This window comes from Pituophis catenifer, unplaced genomic scaffold, assembly GCF_029215685.1.
Source record: "Pituophis catenifer annectens isolate HBS135680 unplaced genomic scaffold, rPitCat1.0.hap2 SCAF_16, whole genome shotgun sequence".
NCBI classification, from domain to species: domain Eukaryota; kingdom Metazoa; phylum Chordata; class Lepidosauria; order Squamata; family Colubridae; genus Pituophis; species Pituophis catenifer.
In genome coordinates, this window is record NW_027256896.1 from 22,129,140 (window position 1) to 22,153,970 (window position 24,831).

General features: G+C 42.7%; 1 protein-coding gene across 4 annotated transcripts in view; it reads right to left on the minus strand.

The window, feature by feature from the left end:
• Positions 1-5: 5 nt before the first annotated feature.
• The window catches only part of CREBBP (CREB binding protein), a 47,619-nt gene continuing 22,793 nt past the window's right edge, over positions 6-24,831 (minus strand). For all 4 annotated transcript variants that reach the window (XM_070955403.1, XM_070955404.1, XM_070955405.1 and 1 more), the window contains 14 exons: positions 18,281-18,520; positions 16,894-16,982; positions 14,663-14,743; positions 13,816-13,872; positions 13,458-13,535; positions 11,831-11,898; positions 10,840-10,990; positions 9,909-10,055; positions 8,933-9,046; positions 6,269-6,434; positions 5,590-5,757; positions 3,998-4,159; positions 3,536-3,817; positions 6-3,099 (listed from right to left, as the gene is read on the minus strand). In XM_070955403.1, the coding sequence (XP_070811504.1) occupies positions 916-3,099; positions 3,536-3,817; positions 3,998-4,159; positions 5,590-5,757; positions 6,269-6,434; positions 8,933-9,046; positions 9,909-10,055; positions 10,840-10,990; positions 11,831-11,898; positions 13,458-13,535; positions 13,816-13,872; positions 14,663-14,743; positions 16,894-16,982; positions 18,281-18,520 (3,987 nt within the window). In that variant the 3' untranslated portion in view covers positions 6-915. The remainder of the gene's footprint in view (positions 3,100-3,535; positions 3,818-3,997; positions 4,160-5,589; positions 5,758-6,268; positions 6,435-8,932; positions 9,047-9,908; positions 10,056-10,839; positions 10,991-11,830; positions 11,899-13,457; positions 13,536-13,815; positions 13,873-14,662; positions 14,744-16,893; positions 16,983-18,280; positions 18,521-24,831) is intronic.

Consider the following 24,831-nt stretch of genomic DNA (forward strand, 5'->3'; position numbering starts at 1 on the left):
AAACATTTTAAAAACTTCAGTAATTTATATCACTTTTAAGCAATACTTTATATACAATGGAAAAAGACATGCATAGTCCAAATACAATGTTGAAAACAACATTTTCATAACAAAAAATCCAAACACTAAGTTAATACCATGTACATGAATTAAAGGACATCCTTTTGTCTGTTGCACACAGTTTATTTAACAATATGCTATAGAAGTAAGAAATGAGTTTGTTCCCCCCTCTATACAGTGATTGAATCTTGAATTGTTCATATTTATAGTAATTATAGTTTGCATGATTTACACTGTAATTGCTTTTCCTCAGTTCAAGTTCACATCAAAGAATTACAGAATACACTTCTTCCCTGTTAAAATTAATATGTCCTAAGTAGTGAGTGTCCCTATTTTTTTAAATCTAAAACCAGTTTTATCAGAGAAACAGGCAACAATTTCTACATCTGCAATGTGTGTCTGTGTGTGCAAGAGTCAGTTCCTATCTTTCCCAGGGGTAATAATACTTAGGATACTTGCAAAATCCAGAATAGAATAAGACTAAAACAAAACAAAACTTTCTGCCAAATGTCAGAAACGTAGCAAGATACATTAGAATGTGAATATTTTTCTCCTCTGCTAAACACCACTGCTTAGTCTTGAAAGTACAAATAAAAATATGAATATAATGGACTCATTTTCCCGTTTAAAAAAGTAAAGTCAACGATAACAACTAAAAAAAACCCCACAACAAGGAGACCAGATATTTTAACCACACCTGGCTGGCTTTAACAAAAAATATATATTCTCTTTTTTTTAAACAGCCATTCATCCATTCACAGGTAGAGGATGAATCAGTCCCATCTAGGGTTTAGCTCGAGCTGCAAGTCTTTTTCAGTTCAAGAAGTCCAGGAACATGAGAGAAACTATGGGATGCTACAAGCCCTCCACAAATTTTTCTAGTGTGTCACCTCCTGTGGTATCACCAACCAGGGACAGCTCATTTGGTAACACATTCCTATTTGGGGGGTTGAGCTGGGGAAGCATTGCACTCTGCTCTGGGTTGCCCAGGTGTCCCTGTTCCATGGAGCCAGCCATTGTAACAGCCAACCCAGGGTGAGGTGAGCCAGTCTGGGGTGAGGCATGGTGAGGAGAAGGCTGGGGCTGTATCCTGGGGGATGGGCTGGAATGTGATGGCTGGGATTGGGGCCTGGGGGACTGAACTGGTGCCGGAGAGCGCACCTGACTGCTGAGGGAGGCGTTGATTGGTTGGCCAGGGAGGTGGGACGTGGGGGCTTGTCCTGAGAGCAGATGCTGTTGGGGGCTCATGGAATTTGGTTGGCCAGGGGAGCCCATCTGTGGTTTAAGTTGCTGCTGCTGCTGCTGTTGCAGGAGTCGCTGCTGCAGAGCTTGCTGGATGTTAGGGCTGCCATCAGCTCCCATGGCCGGCTGCCCCATAGGATTCAGCTGTCCCATCTGAGCTAGCTGCCCCATGGCCCCTGCTTGGATTGAAAGATGCTGCTGCTGCTGCTGCATCCGCTGCTGCTGAATGGCTTGGGCATAAACTCCAGGGCCTGGAGGCTGTGGGAACTGGCTGTGAGTGGCCAGCCCAGCTCCTCCTTGCTGCTGCTGCTGCAGTAATTGTCTTCTCAAGATCTCCCTGTACTGAGGACTCATGTTGGCCATAGCCGGATTGTGAGCTGGGTTCATGATGCTGATTGACTGGCTCTGGGCAGCCAGGCCTCCTATGGCTGGTTGCTGGGGAGGGACCCCTGGTCGCGGGACACCTGCTGGCAGTGCACTCAAATTCTGCAGGCCTGTTTGAGTATGCAACCCTGCTGGTGGAGGCGGCTGCTGCAGTGGACTTGGAGTCTGTGGCATGCCTGCTTGGGATTGAATGCTTGGCTGGGGCTGCATGCCAGGCTGGTTTGCTACGTATTTGGCTGTTCTCTGCTTTATAAAAGCTGCCATGAGCTGTGGGTTCGACTTCAGAATATTCAGCACCTGTTGCTGCTGCTGCGGGGAACTGGGAGATTTCAAAGTCCGCAGTAACTCTTGCAAAGCATTTGGAGGAATCGTTCGGGCTGGTGGCTGCACGCCTGGCATCCTTGGGCCAGTTACTGTTTGTTGGCCAGGCATGGGCAGGACTGGCCTTGGCATTCCTGGCTGCTGTGGGGGCACCGGAGCTGATGACTGCCACTGCCCAGGCTGCAGATTGGGCAATATTGGGCCACTGACAGAGTTAGGCCGGGGCACGTTCATACCAGCCTGCTGCATGGGATTCACTGCCCCCACTGCTGTGCTCACCATCCCTGTTCGGCCTGGAGGCAAGCCATTGCTGCTCACCCGGTAGAGCTGCTGCTGCTGCTGTTGCTGTTGCTGTTGCTGCTGCTGCTGGGCTGCTTCGATTTCAATCTGCCGGGCTGCTTCCACAGCTCCTGGCGGGGGTTGGGCAGGTGGAGGCGGAGCAGCCACCTGGGTGGAAGGCTTGCCCGCTGAAATGGGAGGGGGTGCCGGCGTTCTTCCTACAGTAGGGAAACCAGCTGGTGACATGCTAACAGGGGAAGGCTGAGGAGGGGGCTGGGGAGTCTGTGGGGTGCTTGGCTGCTGTGTCGGGGTCCCAGGCGTTGCTGAGGTAGGAGAAGGCAAATTCTGCTGAGGCACGTTTCGGGTGGTCATGGTTGCCATCCTGCGGCGAATCAATTGCGCCTGCTGCAGACGGTGTTGGATCTGCTGCTGCCGAAGCTTATGTTTGATGTTGAGGCAGAAGGGCACTGGGCATTTGTTCTCTTGGCAGTGTTTGGCATGATAGCAACAAAGGGCGATCAGCTGTTTGCACACAGGACAGCCTCCATTGGTCTTGCGCTTGCAGCCCTTGGTGTGCTGGACAACACGCTTCATCTTCTGGCAGGATGGCAACGAACAATTTGCATTGCGGCACTGGCAAGCATGCACTAAAGACTGAATACATCGCTGGATGCTGAGCCGACGGGATTCCTGGGGGCTCTTGGATTGCTGTTCCCCTTGGCTGTTCCCATCATCATCCAGGCCCAAGCCCCACTTCAGCATCTTATGCTCATGGCTCTTGCTGTTGTAGCAGTTAATGCAGAGGTCGTAATCCTGAAAAGCAAAGTGAGAGACACCAAGATCAACAACCTACAATGTGAGAAAGTATGCATGCATGCAGTTCACCTGCATAAAAGAATAGGGAGAGTTTGTGAAGCTAGATGCATGTACCTGAGACATTCCATCTGTCACAGTTTTAGTTCTATTAATAAGTAATTCAGTTATCAAGACCATAATGAAGAACTCCACTGGCCACTAATACAGAACAGCCTTACTCAGAAAATAGGATTCCTATAGAATTCCCACATGGAGAAGTGTTACTATGGCTTTGTAAAACTAATGCTCAAATCATAATAATTGGCCCCACAGTTATTATATGTCGAATTAATCATAAACATATATTATTTTTAAAAGTATTGTAGAAAAGAAGAGACAGGTTGCAAACCAATTCAAACCTGGAGTAGCATCAAAGCAGGCAACATATACTTACTTCACAGACTGTGCAATGCCACCGTGTTTCCACATGATGTTTACACTCGTTGCAGGTATAAACAAAGCGATCCTGCCCCTGGGTGTGCAGCTCCACAAGCATGCACAGAGTGGACCACTTGGAGCGACGTAGTGAGGAAAACTCCCAGTGCTTGTCCCTTGCTAAAGTGAGGAAGGCATCCCGGCCATCCATCAGATCACAACTAAGTAATGGGTCTGGATCCACAATGGGGGGCAAGGTGTTGATGACGGGCCCCGCGTGCAGGTGAATCACAAAGAAGACCTGCCATGTGAAGGCAAAGGAAGAGGTGAGCACAAGACAATCTCCACCAATAAGAACTGCCAAGTTGCCAAGGTACCACATTACTTAATGTGGTCTATTTCCCTCCCTCTTTCTTTTGTAACATTAAACTTTGCACATGTGGGTGAAGAAAAGGAAATGAGGAGGGCTTGACCATAGTACCTCTTTATGCTTCTCCATTGTGGCATACAACTTCTGAGACAAATCATTTGACACGTTAGGCATGGAGGGTTTCTTCTTGTTGGCTCGGCTAAGGCTGCTCTTATTCTTATTTGTTTTCTTATTATTCTTCTTCTTGGCATTCTTGCTGTCACCCTGGCTTCCCTGTTAAAACATCAGGAAGCTACTCAACTGTTCCTCTTTCAAGGCATGTGTGAAGAGAACACCTGCTTGCTAGGAGGAATGGGCAAGGGAAAATCAGACAAGCTAAACGAAAGTGGTTCCCCACAATAATACTTTTGATTTTTTGTACACCTCTCAGGAATACACACATCTCAGTAGGACTGCGGACTCAACAGTCCTTTAACTGCAGAAGTAACCTTCTTCCTTGTATGGGACAGAGGGAGCAGCCTGTGCTACCTTTGGCCCATCGAGTTCAGAAAAACTGGCCACGGTGATAATTAAAACAAAAAAAATCCCAATGGATTACATGGTTTTTCTTTCATTTTAACTGAACTGGTTCTCTTTGCTGCCTACCTGTGTTTTGCAGCTGCAAAAAATAAAACTGAAGTAAAGTATTGCTTTACTCTTTCATGAATATCAACATTGTAGGACCAAATATATATATATACTGTCAACTATTCCAGAAATTTAATGTTAATTGGCCACAAGAGCATGAACAGAATATAAATATAGTGCAAAGTCCAGTAAACAAACCAAAATTATTAACGTAATAGTCATAATATTTGTATGCATCTTCCTTTTAAAAAAACATTCTTGACCTGCTTTCTTTTGCAGGCTACTTACCTACAACAAAAAGTAAACATGAAACATACATTTAACCCACTCATCTGAACTGAGTTCTAGTCCCACCTTAAACATGGAAGCCGGCTGGGTGGGCCAGCCACTTTCTCTTAGCCCAACTACCTCACGGGGTTTTTGTGGGGAAAATAGAAGGAAGGTGATATTAAGTATGTTCACTGCCTTTTTTTTTTTTTTTTAATTTTTTTAATTTGATTTATATGCCGCCCTTCTCCGAAGACTCAGGGCGGCTTACAATGTGCTCAGCCTTGAGTTATTTATAAAAATAATAAAGGTGGGATTAAAAAGATCCACCTCCTCCTTTCCCTCAGCAAATAATTTAAAAATGGCAACAGAGGCAGGCAAGCAAGGCTCTCTGCTGTGTTGCTCTAGCACAAAACTCTTTACATCCTGCTTTCCAGTCTAAACTATCAGCATAATCAATCCACGATGGGCTTGTGCAACCATATCGAGGGGGCAGGGGAACTCTAAGTAGAAGCTACAAATTAAATCTTAATCTATTATTGGAACAGTTGGAACATCAGAAACACCACCATGCAAAACAAACCAAATTGTATTTTGATCTTCAGTCAACTGGATCAGTCTCTCCTTGCACAAACTCTCTCACAGGTTCTTGCTATGGGGTTAAAATGAAGGGAGCCTCCCCTGTGTACCATTTTGGTCTTCTAAAAGGAAATTTGGCATGTAACTCACAGTTCTGGTGGATTGAAAGAAGTTGTGGTTCACATAGCTCACATAAATACTGTGGCCACATCCCCCATGAATTTAGTCACCTCTATTGTTTCACTAGCTGCTGTGCTTTCTTCCTTTTTTCTTTCTTCCTCCTCCTGTTCTAGCTCTTTTATGCTCTCTTCTAATACATTGGGCCAAAAATCACCCTCAAAGTAGGGCAACTCCTTGGCACTTGTCAGCCGATCCTCTGTTGCTTGTTTGAAGATATCCTAAAAAAAGATTACATGGTGTTGTTAATGGTACAGCTAAGAGCAATGGCAAAAATATAGGAGTCAACAAACGTCACATAAATTGAAACTATCTTACTATACTCTCATTTGGTTTAAACAAAGGATGGTTTAAAGTAGTTTTCTGTGTTTTATTATGATTGTAAGCATATTTACACAGCCAATGCCTTTGCTTTAGCCAAACTTAAGATAAATGTTGGTGCTTAATTTTGGATTGACAGAGATCTAGAAAAGCATGACTGATTTGCTTCTAGAACTGTAGCCATCCTAATTATCAATTTTCCTTTCGACTGCAGAGAGAACAGTGGTGGGTTGTTACCGATTCGCCCTGGATTGGGCAAACCGGTAGCGGCGGGGGCGGGAGGCTCTGCCCTCCCGCTTCTGTGCATGCATTGAGCGAACCGGTAGTGACGGATTTTGAAACCCGCCCCTGGGAGAGAGGACTGCTGCCTAGATACTAATGTCTCCAGGTTCTCTTTGACGAAATCCTCACCTTGTAATCATGAATGATCCGCTCTGCAAAGGCTTTGTCCAGCATCTTCTTGTACCACTCCTGCAGACGTTTAGGTTTGGGGATTTTTTGGTCAGGGGGGTGACAATGGAAGATGTAATCATCACCCTCACTTGGTGGGCAGGCCCAGATGTGGCCCGTCACATACCTGTGAGTTTCACACAAGCAAGACATCCCAGTTAAGTAATAGTTTTGTCCAGAATTGGAGGCAGCCATCCTAACTGCTCAACTGCAGTAGAAATAATATTTAGATAACCAGCACTTACACTCAATCATTCATTCATACCTCCATATGCCTCTTGAATCTATAACCACTGTTGATACAGTACCTTAAAAAAAAAAAAAAAGAGCTGACCCTGCTTGCACAAGCAGCGTTCCCCTGAAGTCTGTGAAGCCCTACCCATGTTGCTCTCTGTGGAGGTCATAAAGATGGGATCTGGGCCTGCAAAACTAGGACTGTCAATCTATACCAATATTAAATTTGGGCATTCACTGTGTGGTAATTTGCTATTTAATTCATCTTATATTGTTGTATTCTGATTTTAACTTGTTCTATATGCCATCTTGATTGTTTGATGATCTTACAAAGAAACCCAAACTGGGAAGGACATTAATCTCCAGCTGTTTCCAGATCCTGGGCATTCTCTGCAGCACAACAGCATTGGCAATATTTTAATAACAATTTTAATGTTTTAATCCAAAGAAAATACAGAGCTATTTGAGCTATTTAACCCAGTGCCCAAGCACTGAGGTAAGTTTGTTGGTTTATAAAGTTTATAGGCCACAGAATTTATTTTCTTCATGTTCTCTTTGAATAATCTTGGATCCACTTCCTGGAATAAAAAAACTCCCCCTTCTTTGGAATAGGAAAAGACCCAAATCCAATAAATTCTACACACAATATAACTGGTTCTTATTTGTTTTCTCTCACAGGTGGCTTCCTACTTATTTTTTTTTACTGTTGTCATGCTTAACTGATAATTGCCTTATATATTGTGCTAAAAGGAAGGAAATAAATGTAGTGTTCTCTGGTTGATTTTAATTCAAAAATACCAGAAACAACCCTAACCTCAAGTTCTTTAAGGTTAATAGGCAAAATATAAATATCTTACATTTTTTTTAAAAAAGAGGGGAAAATCACTTTCCACTTGCATCTGCCCAAGGAATTACTCCAGGTATTCTGTCAATTGTAGTCTCTTCAATAATTCCTGGGATGGAAGGAAGTGACAAATTGCATCCTACAAAACTCAACTCAGAAAGCTGTACTGAGCTTACATGGTAAAAAGAAACTGGGTTAATATGTATATGGTTCTTATTTTTCTATCCCATTCCCAAGAAATGGAAAAATCAGCTTCAAGCACACAAGCTTCTGCAAGATTCAATAGGGCAGCTTGCCCAGAATTTCCACTTAACTGCTTTACCTCTAATGGCAGTTTGGATGTTTAAATGTACCACATTGAGGCATAGATTTGAGACATTTTAACATACACAGGAGGTAGAACAGCAGGCATTTTATACAAAACACACACACATACACACACACACACACACACACACTTTTAATAACAATGATCAAATCTTGAACCATTTTATGCAAATAAAATATCAAGTTAGTTTGTGCTACAAGAATGTTATTTCCTATTATTCATTAGAAAGCTGTGAGCTTCTTGCACTAGAAAGCCTTTCATATATACAAAAAGAAAATGTCAATATTACAAGCTATTCAAGCTTTTTTAGTTAACAGCAGGAAAGAGAGCTGCCCGTAAGTTTATTTCCCATAAATTTCTGGGATTTTCACACGTTATGTTTTGTATAAGTCTCAATGAACAACATACAGAGCATGACTTATATGAAAACTAAGAGTTCCACTGAGTTTCACATCAGAAAGCTGAAAAATTAACACTTGCCTACACAATTGTACATATTTTTGGAATGTGTGAATTGTTTAACCTGAAGAGAAAATTACCATGCACAATATAGGAAGACTACTATGAGGTGTTTAGGAACTGACAGTCTACAGGACAGACAGGAGTGTTGAGGTCTGCATTTCTGGCTGGTCCGCCTCTCCCCGCCCTTCCCCTTCTCACTGTAGCTTGCTGCAGGGAAATCAAGATAATCCAATGAGATCAAAGGAGGAAGACAGCAAAGAGCAATTTTCCAAGTGACTGATTTTGTTCCTAATGTCTAACTTACACTGCGCTCATTTCACTCTGCTTGCAGTGAGTGCTTTCTCTCTCTCCACAGAAAGCACAATACCTGCATCAATCTGAATGGCTGCTGCAGCATCAGAAGGGGGAAGCTGAGTTGGAAAAAGTATGTGTAAATCAGAAAGGAAGGATGGGTGAATGAATGTGTTTGAAGAATGGAGAATCAAGACACATACAGAGAAATGCTTACGATTCTTTTTATGTCTACTATGAAATTAGTATCCCCTGACATCTTTCCCTGGCCTCTCAACTATGCTTCCCAATCTCATTTGGCATTTGCTTTTCCATTTCCCAGTGCAAGGAAAATGTCCTGACTGACCCTGAAAAAGTTAGAGGGATATAACAAATTCCACCTGTTTCCACTCAGAGGAATGCACGTCATATTTAAGTCAGGACCATCAAGATGTCCACTGCTAAAAGGTCCTGGCAGAACACTCACCCCAGTTTCTTGACATATTCCAGATACCCAATAAGGATTTCATGATAAACAGCAGTCCGGAGGCATCTTGGGCGAAAGAAATGGATACTGTCCAAATAGGAGATATACACACGCCTGTGGAAAAAAGGAAAGAAAACTCAGTGGTTGAATAATTGCTCCTTTAACTTGTATCCTGAGCCATAGTGGCACAGCAGTTAGAATGCAACATTGCAGGCAAACTCTGCCTGGAGTCCAATCCTGATGGGCTGGAAGTCGATTCAGCCTTGCAAGGTCAGCAGAACCGCTTTGAAAACCGCTCAGAGAGTAAAGCACTATGGAGCGGTATTGTAAGACTAAGTGCTATTGCTATCCTGTCTATCCTATCTAGTTGGATTACTGTAATTCATGTGACATAGGGCTGCCCCTAAAGACCATCTGGAAACCTCAGCTGATTGAAAATGCATCAGCTCTCCCAATTATTAGGCTGTTTCAGAATTGCCACATTTTATCACTCTGGTAAATGCTTGTTTCTGAATGAAATCTGAGCTGCTGGTCACCACCTTTAAGGACCTATGTAACGAGGCCTGGCTATCTAGGAGACACAGTTCCCACTCTTGGTTTGGACGATTAGACACCCCTGCCAAAAGTCCCTCAGAGGGATAGGACATAATAACAGTCATTCTATTTGGCTCATCTCTGTTGGAACAACCTGTCCCCCAAGGGGAACGGGGAGACTTTCATGGCCTTCCAAAGATGTTTGGGAATGGATTGTCTGGCATTACTGGCACCAGACTGGCTTACTGTTTCCTACTGACGTACTATTATCTATTTACGCTTCAGATTTATACACTGCCTCATGTCCTTCAAGACCGAGGCAGGCAATAAAATGATATACAAATAGAAAGCACTTCATCTAATTTTCCCCACAACTAGAACAGCCTGGTGGAGACTGAATAACCAGAATCCTTCCTTTGTTTGGAAGGAAGCAAAGCAAGACCTTGTGTTTGGAGGTGGACAATCCCATCCGTATTCTTGCACGTGCATGCCAAAAAAGCAGACATCCACACCATCAATCTCTTCAAAAGCAAAAAGAGCCTTTGTTCGGTAGGGGAAGGCCTCAGCCATTTCACGAGAATCCACAAATCTACAACAGAGAGAAATTCACACCATTTTAAGGTAAAAGATAAAAAGCTAAGGAATTAATTATTTGTTGTTAGAAAAAAATGTCCTTCTCAATAAAGCTTACTATTTATTGGTTTATTTTCAACTATTATTGCTTTATAATAGATGAAAATGGCAAACACAACCTCCACTCAGAGGCTGTTCTGATATATAAGATTCTTTTGGCCCTACATTTGGCATAAAATGCCCAGCTGTTTAGAATTCTTTCTTAAAGGGCAAAAAGAACCGAGAATGACATTTCTAAAAATTTTCCCAAGCAAAAGACTGCTCTATCTGCTAGGCTGTTATGAGAATCAGTTCTCATACAAGAGAGAAAAACAAGATCATAGCAGATATGATCATTACAGTATTAAAACAGGGTTAGGGAGAAATCCGGTCTCTCCCACCCTCCAAAAGGGGGAGCAGGCAATGGCTCGAACATTTTCTAGAACATAGCTAGCTTGCTGTTGAAATAAAAACAATTGCTTTTATTCATCTGTTATGGCTTCTACAGTAACTGTTTTTCAGTAAAATACTCATCAGGAATTCTTTACCTAATCTAATTGATCCTAATCTTCCCTGTTAGCTGTTGTCATGGACACAGCATAATAGGCTTTCTGTTCCCAATGTATAAATATATGGTAAAATGGCCCTGTCCAGAAAAAAATAAAATTTTGGATGCTCAAATAAAGATATTATAGAGAAATGGATTCAGTCAATTGGTAATGGTAATCAGATGAATCCAGTAAAAGAAGAGCAAAACTCACCGAGATTTCATTCCTGGTTTGACTTCTACTGTTTTATCTGAACTGGCCACTACTCTCACAAACACTTCCCCAGCTTCTGGGTGATTCTGCCGCCGCAGAAATTTGTTTACACGCTCTTCCAAATGATTTCCTAAGCGGGTAGTCTGTAACCCTAGTAGGCGGGGAGGAAGAAGGGAAGAACAGAAAGAGATTGTCCTAGTCATCGCTCGAATATCATTACAGCAATGTTTAATTTTATTCTTAAAGCTACAATCAACATCCTTTATTGAAAGTAACCTCCTAGGAAATTGATGAGCTTGTTTCCAAACGATAAAGGAATGGCTCTTATTATTACAGACCATCCCCTTATAATACAAACCAACAAAATCAACACAAATCAACAGGGGTTCACAAGACCAATCAGGAATCCAGAACTGAAGGGGGGTGGAAGGTGGCTGTATTCATGAGATACGAAATAGCAATAACACTTAGACCTATATACCGCTTCACAGTGCTTTACAGCCCTTTCTAAGCGGTTTAGAGTCAGCATATTGCCCCCAAGAATCTGGGTCCTCATTTTAGCGACCTTGGGAAGGCTGAGTCAACCTTAAGGTGATCAGGATTAATCTCCAGACTGTGGGCAGAGTTTGCCTACAATACTGCATTCCAATCACTGTGCCGCACAGCTCTTATGGACTATATGGAGGCAGGAGCACCAAATGCTTTACAAGGTTTGCTGTTTCTAAAACTGGGAATATTATGCATGCCCTGCCCCCTTTCTACTGGGAAAACGAGGAAAGTGGAGTGCTGCCAGCAGAACTCTGCTTTATATTTAGATCTGCAATAAAATTATGTTTCCCACTGCCTTACTTATTTGAATCAAAACAAAATCCAAATATGAACGGCCTTCCACAATATTACTTAAACAATTGATAATGGGGTTCTTTAAAAAAGTATTAAGAAAGTGTGTTTAAATATAATTAATATACAATAAAGGAGGCCATAAACTTACTTTTGGCACTGAATTTATTCTCTTTGCGTGTTCGGCCAGTTTTCTTCAAACAGTTATCACACACAAAACTAAAACACAATAAAGAGTTAATAAATGTATCCTGAACTGAAAATACTATAAAAGATTTTTAAAAAAGAAAAAAAATTACTTAACAAAATACTAATTTCTTCATTAACGGAAAATGTGCCAAAAGGCACTTTTTTTCTTCTCACCCCCTGGGCCATTTTTAATTTGGTGCTGAAGCCCACCTTAATTCCTGAACAGCATAAGGGATGCAGATTGGGATCACAGGGTTTGTAGGGCTGCCCTGTCAGAACATGTTATTGTATGGCTGAATCCAGGGACTTGGGTTGATGGCAAAAAGGAGTACTAAGACTCACAAGTAGCTCAAATCTCTTAGCCAAGCGATGATGAAGCAGACAATTTGAAATTCTCAGCTCAACATTCCCTTAGGATCTGGCTGGAAGAGTTCTTTGTATCCCAGAGCAGTCGGTCAAAGAGACTGCCACAGGGAACTTCTTGTCAGCTGAGTATCTGTGTTCAATGCTCAAAAAGAATTGGTGTTGGACAGCGCTGTTTGCATTCTGCTGCGATAACAGCACTTCTTTTATTTATTTATTTGGCATTTTTATATGACCACCCATCTCATAAGAGTGTGACTCTGGGCAGCACACAACAACGAATTGTACTTCCTTGACATATTGTGACATACACAACACATCAGGTATTACACAAATGGAATCTGATATTACATTAAACCTGGCATGCATTTATATTATTCCTTTAGGAAATTCACAGAATGGCCCTTAACACTCCAGAGTATTCTGAGCCATGTTGGCCTGATAAAAGGCAACAGACAACAGAAGATTGATTCTTTTTTCTGATGCAGACAAGATTTCATCAAGTGCCTTCTCACTTGCATAAAAACACGTAACCGAAGCCTATGGGAGACCCACACGATCCCCAAAAGCCTAATGTCTAATGTAGTTAAGAAACGAAGTGGTTTCTTAGGAGCATCTTGAATTATAAGAATTATTTAGAAATGACTACAAATTTAATATATAAAAACTGCATATTTCTTAGGCTCAAAAATGCAAGATGGAGCAAGTCATTTTCCGTAAAATAAACAAAGGGATTTTAAAAACACTATTGCAACCGCATATTACAAGCATGCTGAGCAGATTCTTGCCAGAACCACAGAACAAAGATATTTTTGTTGCAAATCATCTACATCTACACAGAATTCTGAAACTTGTTTAATACAAAATGAACATTCCACCCCAGGGAATGCTAGTTTTTATCTTAGATAATTTTTTGTTAATTTTAATCTTAATATTTTTTAATTTTTTAAAAAAAAATTGATTTATATGCCGCCCTTCTCTGGAGACTCAGGGCGGCTTACAATGTGCTAAGCAATAGCCTTCATCCTTTTGTATATTTATACAAAGTCAGCTTATTGCCCCCACAACTGGGTCCTCAATTTACCTACCTTAATTATTAGATAGTCACTTTTCTCATGTTGTAAGATGCCTGGATTTGCTTGATAGCGAGATGGGTAGCAAGTAAATTTAATCAATAAAATAAATATTCACAATAGTAAAACATGGCAGCTCTCAGAGCCACTTACCCAGAAGGCCAAATAATATCGTAGTGTAATGCACATATCTGGTGCATTTTCCGGCCACATTCTTTGCAATCAACAAAACTGAACAATGTAAGAGAAGAAGTTTTAGCTTCCTTGAAACAAAAATACATATTAAATACATATATGTTTGTTAACACCGTAAAAATGTTAAATAAAAAGTGTTTCCGCATGTGATTGCTGTTTCAGATATACTAAATAAGTAAGGTTTCAGCATTACACTGCTTTCTAAATTACTGGATATTGACTTTTTAAAAGACTTTTTCCACACAAGGTTTCCCAGCTGACTTATCGTACCCAGCCTAAATCTGAAGAAGTTCCAATAGAATCACACTATACTTACGGCTCAGGATCAAGTGTGTCATTTTTTTTCTTCTCAAAATGATCTTTTGAGATGGTTCTGCAAAGAAAAACACGTAAGAAATTAGGTCCGATTTTGATTTTAGCTACATTATAACCCATACGTGTATTTCTGTAAAAAAAAGGCAGCTGCATACAATAAAGCTGCATATACTTCAGGAGTTTCTCATAGTTAGTCACTCTGGAATTTGATTGTCACCTGGTATTCTTAGACAACGCTGGCTCATAATCTCTAGTTATATGAATTAATCCAAATCAAGTTGAATTTTTAACATTAAAAAAACTGTTGCAAGTTTTGTGTTAAATTCATTGAACAATGCTTGCAGGGAAGCAAAAAACTCACAATTATCAGTAAAAAAAGTCTTTAGCACCATAACTATGAGAACAAGCTATCTAGGGTTGCTTGGCTTCTTTTTTGTTCAGTGCCCATAATCATTCATTTTTAACAATATGTTTCAGACAGGACTATTTATTCTCCATATATTCCAAAATGTGATGTTGAGAACAGGGTGTGCAATATGCTCATGACTGAATGTGATTCGAATTGAACTCTTTTTAAACCGAACATTTATGAAATGTGCTCAGTATTGAGGATGGAAAATAAACAGCTGCCATGCCAGAAAATGGTTAAAGAAGCCTGATTCCACAGAGAGGGCAGGCACCTAACATGCAGCAAAGCGGCAGCTTAAGAATTTTCTGCAAATGTAAACAGGGCTATAGTGTATGAGAAGGTGTGCTTGCTGGCCTGCTACATTTGATATGCCTACACTGTAATTGAAACGGCTTCTTCCTTAGTTTATACTCAGCATGTACAAAACTGAAATACTTACGTTTGTGACTGGGCAGGGTCATCACCCAGGGTAACGTTTTCGCCCTGGATTTCAGTAAAACATCTCTCACAGAAGTGATACCTGTCAGCGAGAAGGCCATATTTGGGTGAACTGGTCCATCAAAACACATAGCCACCCAAGCAATGGAACCACCAATCAGAGCAGAGCAGATCACCACGACGAAAGGGGGAGCGTTGTTTGTTGATTGATGGGCCAGTGTGGACAATGAAAAGGAAAAGAGGAGGGGAAGGGAAGGGAAGGGTTAGAAAACAGGGAAGAGGACAAACAGCACAGACAGAAGTAGTAAGACACAAACACCAAGACAACACAGAGCAGAAAGCCAAGGCAAAGTGCAGGTTAGCATTTGGTCTCATTCCACGGGTGATAAAGGAGAGCTCCAGAATCCCAGGCTTCTTGTGGGGTAGCCTCTGTTTAATCATGAAGTATCCTTTAAAGCAAGCAGTTACTAAGTACGATGTTACTGCAGCCAAAGTAAGTTTATCGCAATATTTATGAATACAACAGAAATAGGAATAGTTTTAATACTGTCCATTGTGCCAAACTATGTTTGAAAGTTATATTAAATGTGGCCAACTGCTCAAATTAAATGCATACTATACAAACAAAATCAAGCTCATACTTTAAACAAGCATGTAACCAAAAAGCATTTTCCAGTCCATATTTATTTTATAAATGTAAGTGAACTATTTACATGGTTTATATTATAATACATCATAATGAAGTGATATATTAAGGTTTTGCAAACTGAAACAGACTTGTTTCCATTTTCTGTTAACAGAATGAAGCTGGTTAGCCAATGTTGTGCAACAATGAAGCCAATGTTGGTTTAAGGTAAGCAAAGATGAGTATAATTTGTATTTGAATAAGTCCGATCCACATTTTTACTTTTTAGAAAATTTGGAAGCAAAACTGTATCAATGTAAGACAAACTTGGCAACTGTATGGAAAAAGCTGAACTAAAATACAAAAACACACAAAGAACAAGTTACATTTTTAAAAACAAGAAAAGAAAAAGATATAGATATTCATGAGTATCTTTATAACAGCAACAGCAGTTCTGATCATCCCAATGAAATAACAATAGAGAGAATCCAAAGTAACATGGTGGCTAGTCTCCATGCTATTCAATTTTGCACTTGCTGAGCAATGACCACTATTGCCTTTTTGTGAAAATGGAGACTTTTAGAGATTATTCGGTTGAATCAACTTATTCAGTTTACAAAGAAATATCAAAGACTGATCTACAAAGAATAAAAAAAAATGAGTCCCTAAGTCAGTCTCAAGAAGCTAAAGCATGCCTCCATCAATAATCATTTTGCCCCAAAAGAGCAGCAGCAGCAGATTGCCTAGTTAAAGGCAAGGTTGATTCTACTACACCAGTAACCAAGATTATCCAGATGTTTTATCAAAGAGGGTCATCACAGCAGACCAAATCCAAATCTATTGCAATAAATTCCAACCACATGTGTATCAAAGCCAAGCATCGACCATCTGCCCCTTTAGATGTTCTTTTCCTGAGAATTTTAGAAGCACTCTTTTTCTTCTGTTTACAAGACTCCCATTTTCCTTGCTAGAATAGAAGTTTGTGAGAGGGCACCCATATAGCCAGTGAGGCAAAGCATTTGTTGTACCCTCCTATTTGGGTAAAATCAGCCCTCAGAGTCAATGTGAGGACTGCAGGATATTCCATCTTTTTCAAAATAAACAGCTACAGAATTTTGGTGAACAATATTTCAACCCCTGCACAGAAAGCTGACCTCCCATAGGGTCACATGGTGTCTCTAAGCTGAATATAGCTCGGTGTTGTAGCCTGCCTTAGGCATCCTGTAGTAATGGCAGGCTGTAATAGCCCTGAGTCCTTCGGGAGTAGGGCGGTATATAAATCAAATAAAGATAAAGATAGTGGGACATGAGCAGGGAATGTAGGATTAGGCTTTCTTACACATTGGACAAAGCAAGATCACAGCATAGATGGCCATGATGTGGGAAGGAGAAAGCATTCATCTAATAACTAATCAACATTGATTTATTATTTCTGACCCCCCCCCCACCCATTTCCTAAATAAATGAAAGTGGTCTCAGAAGTCACTGCATTTTCTAATATGAGGGAACTCCTTCCAGATTCCAACAGGAAGAAATGACAAGTACAAAAAATTAAATTAAATTTTAGCCCTTGCTTCTGACCTGGGCAGGAGGACACCAAGACTCACCTGTTCTGGTAGCTGTAGTAGGCAGCATCTCTGGGGATAGTGCACAGCTGCTTGCCATAGCAACACAATGTCTGAGGAGAAAATTCGTACTACAAAAGAAAAAAAAAATGGTATAGAGAACAGTTTGCTACAGAACAGAACTCTCTATATCAGGGGTGTCAAGCTCGACTTCATTGAGGGCCGCATCAGGGTTGTGTTTGACCTCGGAGAGGCTGAGGGGGCATGGTCAGGGGGTGTGGCCAGCTCGATGTCACTCCTGTCAGGGGCGCCTGTGGTGGCCCAAGCGCTCTGCCAGCGAAAACAGGCTCCCAACCTCCATTTTTGGCTGCCACGGCCTCCTGCAACCCTCTGCACGTGGCTTACTTACTTTGCTCTGTTTTCACTGGCAGAGGGTTACAGGAGGCTGTGGTAGCCGGAAATGGAGCTCGGGAGCTTGTTTTCACTTGCTGAAGCACCACAGGCCGGTCCTTCGCTGTTTCCAGGGTGGCCCCGCGGGCCAGCTCTAAGTATCCAGAGGGCCGGATACTGCCCCCGGGCCTCGAGTTTGACACCCCTGCCCTATATGCATAAATAATAATTACTGTCATGGGGTCACTCTGTTCATGTAAATTCAATCTGTAAAATTTAGAAACAAGCCTGTAGTTCATTAAGATCATTAAAGAATTTTTATTGGTCATCCAGAGATACCCTGTGATAAGACGGGCAGCCAATAAAGTTGATAAATAAGCACAAGGTCAAATAAGAATGCAGAGGTTAGCTGCTCCCTTACTAAAATATTACATTTATTAATCATTTGTATTGTATTAATATAATACGAAGGAGTTGGATACTATTTTTAATCTCCTCTTAATCGTTGGAATATTTGATTTTAAAATACATCAGATAAATAGGATATGAGCAGAACATTCTAAATACCTAATTTAAGATTTCATATAAAATGCTTCGAATACAAATTTTTATGGCATTAAAATACTTTAGTTTTACGTAAAACATTTTCACTCATATGTATAGCAACAACAGTTCCACAGGATGTGTTGCACAGTTAATTTGCATATGGAGTGTAAATTATTTTATACTCAGTATAAAATGATTTAGAGCCCCTTTTGGAAAAAAAATCTTATAACATCAAAAAGGAGCTCATATAGTCCAGAAATGATGGGAACATCAAAAGTAGCTAAAGAAAATATAACAGCTCATATTGTGGAAAAGAAGCTTATTATTAAACTGATGTTATTATTTTAAAATGTTTGTAAATGCCATCATTTATACAATATATTACATCTGCTCAGAATCTTAGTTCAATATAAAACACTGGGCAAAACAAGAAAAAAGCATTTTCTTTTTCTTTGTAAACTTATAGTCATAGATAGCATGAAATCAAACACACCTTGCGGCCACAACAGTATCCTAAAGACTGCATAACAGGATCAATTTCTTGTTCAAAGACTTCTGCAAGCTTAGTGCAAAATTTATAGACTCTTGATGTTTTGCGGTTGTAAAGCCAGGCATTATTGAACATTAGCCAGACATCATCCACATACTGCCACGGTTCTTGGTACTGCCCTGTATCCAACTTGCGTTTAATTGTAGAAAGGTCCATGGGGTTCTTCACAATGTCAAAATAATCCTTTGAATGTAAAAAGAAAGTAAAAAGATACATTAGGTCAGCCAAAGAACTGAAGAAGCTTCTTGGATGAGAAGCAAAACATCTTCAAGCAAGAACCAAAAAAGTCCAGCTGCCTTTTGAAAAAGCACCTTTGGGACAATCATGACCTGGATGACTGTGAATCTCCATAGACAATTAGGTCAGCTTGGCAGCTAAAATCTTGTAACTGACCAAGATTTTATGGGCAGAATATGAAGACAACTGTTCCTATTCCAATGACTTCCAGCTTTTCAATGATATATGACATACCAACTAGACAAAAATGTATGGCAGTTCTTGGAAGGAGAAAGGCTCCATTACAGGAGAGAAAAGAGGAAAAAAAGACAAATGTTGCTCTTGTATGCAAACTTCTTTTCCTGTTTTGATGGTGGTAGAACTGGAGATGCACCATTTTCTTCAGCACAAAACAGGTGAAGTTGGAAACAGAGGGCAGCTGCTGGTAGAACTCGTGGAACCAGCTACTGCTACCGTGTTTCCCTGAAAATATGACCTACTCAGAAAGTAAGTCCTAGCTTGATTTTTACACGTGCGTCCAATATAAGCCCTATCCTCCAAATAAGCCCTAATTAAGAAAAAACCCTCACTCCAGAGTGCACAGGTAAAAATTAAGCTAGAGTGAGGATTGGAGGGTGGTGGTTGTGGAGCTGCCCTACTACTTGCCTTCGGATAGTTGCAACCAGGCCTCGCATACCTCGGCCCATTTCTTTTGCTGCATCCAGCAAGGCTTTCCTGAAGGCCCCTGTAGCCAATAACAGAGCTCCGGATCAATCTGAAGCTCTGTTATCAGCTTCAGGGACCTTCAGGAAAGCCTTGCTCACCTAGCCGGACGAAGAAGTTCCTGAAGGCCTCGGATAATGAAAAAGAGGCCGGGGGCGACATGCGCAAGTAAGGCGAGTTAGTGGATGACATCCCCCCCCCCCCAAAATAAGACGTGGTATCTTTTTGGTGGCAAAAAAATATAACACAAGGTCTTATTTTCGGGAAAACATGGGTAGGCCATGTGAACTATCTAATCTCAACCTAGGACAGGGGTCTGCAACCTTAAACACTCAAAGAGCCATTTGGACCCATTTCCCACAGAAAAGAAATCACCGGGAGCCACACAACCTGGGTGGGTGTGGTCAACTCAACATCACGAACTCTGACCCAATCACATGAACCGCCCCCCAGCCATGCTTACCCAGGTTTTGTGGCTCCTGGTGTTACCTTAGTTAATTGCCCTTACCTTCTTAGGCCAGGCGAGGAGTGACTGGAAGGGGAGGGTGAGGGGCGGGGCCAGCCAGTGGTGGGTTCAGCGGACAGGGAGCCACAGCAGGGGGATGAAAGAGCCACATGCAGCTCTGGAGCTGCAGGTTGCAGACACCTGACCTAGGAGAACTGCAATTTAACAGTCTGAATTCTAGGCTGATCTGGCCAGATAGTGGTCTATGTTTGTAAAAAGAAGGAACTGAGCTTACTAGTCAATCTATGCCATTATCTATCTTCCAGAGTTTGGAAAGATCCTTCCCTTGATTCCCCCAGGAATGATACTAAGGAGATGAGGGGCTTTTCTCAGTTCCCATGCCAATTCCTGAGCTTGGAAAAAGAGGATCCTTATTGATGTCAATGTTCCAGAAGAACCCAACTCCAATTAAAACTCAGAGACAGGCAACTCAGAGACAGTTCCCATTTATTAGAGTAGGTATATGTAGGTGTTAATATGGCTTCCAAAGCTGACAATTGAGATATCTCAATAAGGACCCCCTCCCCTTCCTCATTTTTCTATCACACATTAGATACTTGAAGACGTTTCATTATCTGAAGTTTCATTACCCAATATTAAAATCTAGTTAGATAATGAAATATCTGCATGCAAACAACCAGTCTCAGAAAGCACAAAGGAATGAGCAGTAGTTGCACAGGAATTGCCCCACTTTCAAGACCTCAGAACATCTATTGGGTTTTTTACAGAGATCAAGATATGGGTCTGTTCTGGTTTTCACTGAGAGGAAAAGAGACCTGGTAATATTCCCAAAGCAAAGTAAATAATGCCAGAGTCTCTGTACTCTGCAGAGCCCTTTGACAGCTTTCTTGGTCTTCTAGAGGTCAAGTTCTTACAAACCATGCAGTATGTCTACTACCACACACTCATCATAGCTCTCTACCAACATTCAAAATTTTCTTAATATAAAATACAAAAATACAATAGAAATTAATAGGAAAATAAAGGAAAAAAGAAAAGTGTAGGGCAAAGGGGAAAGACAAAAAGCATTGAAAAAGGAATCTGTTCTTTATTCAGATGGGCTCTCTAATTAACAGATAGAAATATGCATAGCCAGAGGAAACCGGAAGCGTCGCGGCGAGACTGGCTGGAAATTAGCAGGCTCTGATGAGCCCAGCCTCGGACGACCAAGAGGAACAGGCAAGTTCCTCGGAAGGTCGGAGGCAGCTCTTTGATCCGGCGGCGGCGGCGGCGGCCATTAAAAACAACCACTTTGAAGCTGGGGCAACTGGAATAAGATTTTGTGCAGAAGCAGTGTTTGGACAGAGTATTGGTACTGGGTGAGTGACTAGCCAACTCACAGGTAAAAAAGGAAATTTCTTTTAAAAAACCAAAACTTTAAAACATCCCAAAGCAGCTGGCTGAGGAGCTGCCAGCTTCAGGAAGTGGTCCAACAGGCAGAAGCGACACACTCAGAAAGAGACTCCGGCCTTGCCCCGGAGCCACCGCCCACTTGCCGCCCGCTCGCCCTTCGGCTTGGGTCGGGGCCCATGGATGCGCCATTCCCCGAGGCCCTGGAGCCTGCTCGACTGCCTCAACTGGGTCAGGGAATGCACCATTCCCTGACTCTGGCCTTGCACCGGAGCTGCTGCCCGCTCGCCCTTTATAAGCGCACACTGTTTATTTCATTCATTCATCAGCGGCAGGTTGGGTGTGCGCTTGCGCAGCCAGCGTGCGGAACAGGGCAGCGATGGTGGAGGCACATTCAAGAAGGAGAGTGGCTCTGGTAACTTTCGGCTTGCCTTCCCTGGCAGCCACCCGCGGGAGAAAGTTAAGGACATGCTGCATGGTGAAGGGAGAGGGGGCGGTGGCTCCGGGGCAAAGCTGGTGTCAGGGAATGGTGCATTCCCCGACCTGGTTAAGGCAGGCGTCGAACAGGCAGCGGTTCCGGGGCCTCAGGGAATGGTGCGTCCCTGGGCCAAGGCTCCCAACCCAAGGCAAAGAGCGGGCGGACAGCGGCTCTGCGGCAAGGTCGGAGTCAGGGAATGGTGCATTCCCTGACCCGGTCGAAGTGGGCGGCGGCTCCAGGACCATGGGGAATGGCGCATCCCTGGGCCCTGGCCTGCAACCCAAAGCGAAGGGAGAGCGGGTGGCGAGTGGGTGGCAAAATAGAAATTTAAAAAGTTTTCCTACTGGGTTCTGTAGGCGTGGCTTGGTGGTGGTCTTGTGACTGAGTGGGCGTGGCTGTGAGTGACATTGAGTTGGCCACACCCACTCAGTCACAGGACAACCCCCCCACCAAGCCACACCCACAGAACCGGTAGGGAAAAATTTTAGATTTCACCTCTGGCGTGAACCAATAAAGGGCAATAAAAAGTCAGAAACTTTGTTAGAGCACACAAAACAGGAAAAAAAGAATATAAATGAGAAACAAGAAAATGATATTGAAGGAAAAAGAATTGATGGCAAAATGTTAGATGATTACACTGGGATTTACAGTGGCATGAAAAGAACGGACAGGGGAGAATATTTTCCCAAAAAAAGAAAAGAAAAGCAATCTAAGGGAAGAGAAGGAAATGGGAAAAAATTGGGTAACAGCAGGGGGAGAATTATGCAAGTGATGGACTCAAAAGTTAGAGAAAGGATTCAGGAGAAAAGATATAATAAATATAAAAATAAAAAAAAGAAGAGAAGAAAATGGGATGAAAGGAGAAAATCATTAAGTGGAATTCTGGTAAGACCAGGAGAAAATGGCTAAAAGGGGAAGAATAGTGGAAAGGAGGAAGGGAATTAAGATATATATTAGTAGATCTAAGGGAACTGTATTAATAATAGTAATTGTGAATGTAAAAAGTAAATATGATGTTTGTGTATTGTAAAATGGAACAGCAGATGAAATATGAAGTGGTAATTAGGTTAAATTATGAAAATAATTGAAATTTAAGATACAAAATTGAAATGTAAAAAACAAAAAAGGTGTTGGGGATTTTGAAATAATATGTTGCAAATGAGGAAATAAAATAATTAATGGATGCTATAATAGAAGCCAGGAATTAAGGGCGGAGTGATACTGCTTATTATATATTAAGAAGAGATAAGATGTGGAAAATCAATTAAGTTAAAGGGTATCAATGTAAGAATTGAATAAGATGAAGTTGATTGTTTATAACCAAAAAATGTGATGGGGATTATAAGAAATATATTTTATAAACAGAGAAATAAGATTGAAGCAATGCTAAGAAATTAGGATTTGAAGGGTGGATGGTGATATTGTTTATATATTAAGTATTGTGGGCCCCTTGCTGTTAGAGGGCGAGTTGGATGTCACTCCCATTGGATTGTATGCGTCAGGACCCCTCCTGCTGTCGTGAGAGGACAGTGGAAGTACCAGAGGTGCCTCATCGAACAATACCTGCATGTTACATCTTCTCTTGAGACCCCTGATTATGCTCCGTGCCTCCATCGCTGCACCTGGAGATGTATACGACATTGGACCTTCTTGCGCTGCGAAATTCCCCCCTCTCACAGATATGGCCCTCTTCAGTATCGAGGACCTACCTCAATGACGGGTTTTGGGACCCAGAGAGGTGGCATGTGAAAACTAGGGGGTTGAGGGGCTTTTTATCTAAATTTTTAGTTAAACTTTTAAGGGGCTCTAGGGAGGGGGAGGGTTTGATTGGAATGCGAGCTGTGGTTATGGGGGATAGCCCACCAAGGGGAGGGTTGGGTCTGGCAAGGAAGCGCAACGTGGGGGGGTGGAGATCCCGGGGTCGAGGGGGGAGTCAGAGTTTGTCCAGATAGTGCTTTGAACATCAATACTGTGGGTGGGAGGGGTAGATATGGCGGGAGCAGGGGGCCATATCGAGTTAGGGGAGTGTGCACTCACTGTTTACGAGCAGTGACGCGCTCCGTTCCCCAAGGCTCCACCCGTTCCCCAGGTTGCACAGACCCTCAGGGCCTGGGCCTTTGGCTGACGTTGTGCAATGCCAGGTCCGTAGTAAATAAAGCCCCCTTTATTTGTGATCTTTTCGTGAGGAGGGACCGGACCTGGCAGGCATTACGGAGACCTGGTTGGGCCAGGAGGGGGGGGTTCCCCTCGCTGAAATGTGCCCACCAGGTTTCCACGCATTCCATCGGCCGAGGTCACAGGGCAGGGGCGGGGGGGCTAGCGGTTATCATTAAAGGTCTGAGACCGAGGGAGGCCACTGTTCCTCAGACGGCCGGCTGTGAGTCCCTCCTTGTTAAGTGGGGTCATGGGGTTCAGATGGGTTTGCTGATCACGTACCTGGCTCTCTGCCACGTGGCAGCAGCCCTGCCCGAGCCACTCAACGTTATCGCCGCGGTGGCGATTGATACCCCCCGACTTATGGTCATGGGGGATTTCAACCTGCCATCCGTGGGTGAGACGTCGGAGGTGGCTTGGGAGTTCATGGCTTCCATGACAGCTATGGACCTGACCCAGCTAACTCATGGCCCTACCCACATGGGGGGAAACACGCTGGACCTGGTTTTTGTCTCTGGACAGTGGTTGAGTGATCTTGAGATAGGGGATATAGTCACCGAGCCCTTGTCATGGTCGGATCACTCTCTCCTTCGCCTTGACCTTCGAACCGCTGCACCCCGCCGCAGGGAGGCGGAGCCGGTAAGATGGTTCCGCTCCAGGCCCCTGATGGAACCTGATAGGTTCCAGATGGAGCTTGGGCCATTCCCTGAGGCTCTGGCACACGCCTCGACTAGTGACCTAGTAGTCGCCTGGGATAGGGCGGCCGCTGGAGCTCTGGATCGGGTTGTGCCTTCACAGCCTCTGACCCGGCGCCGATCTCACCTGGCTCCTTGGTTTACCGAGGAGGTGAGGGAGATGAAGCGCCGGAAAAGACATCTAGAGAGTAGTTGGAGGGCCAGTCTTTCTGAATCCGACTGGACACTGGTAAGATCTCATATTAAGAATTACCTAGTGGCAATAAAAGCAGCAAAACGTACATATTTTGCCACTCTTATTGCGTCATCAGATAATCACCCAGCCGCCCTGTTTAGGGTGACCTGCTCCCTGCTCCACCAGGAAGCGCGGGAG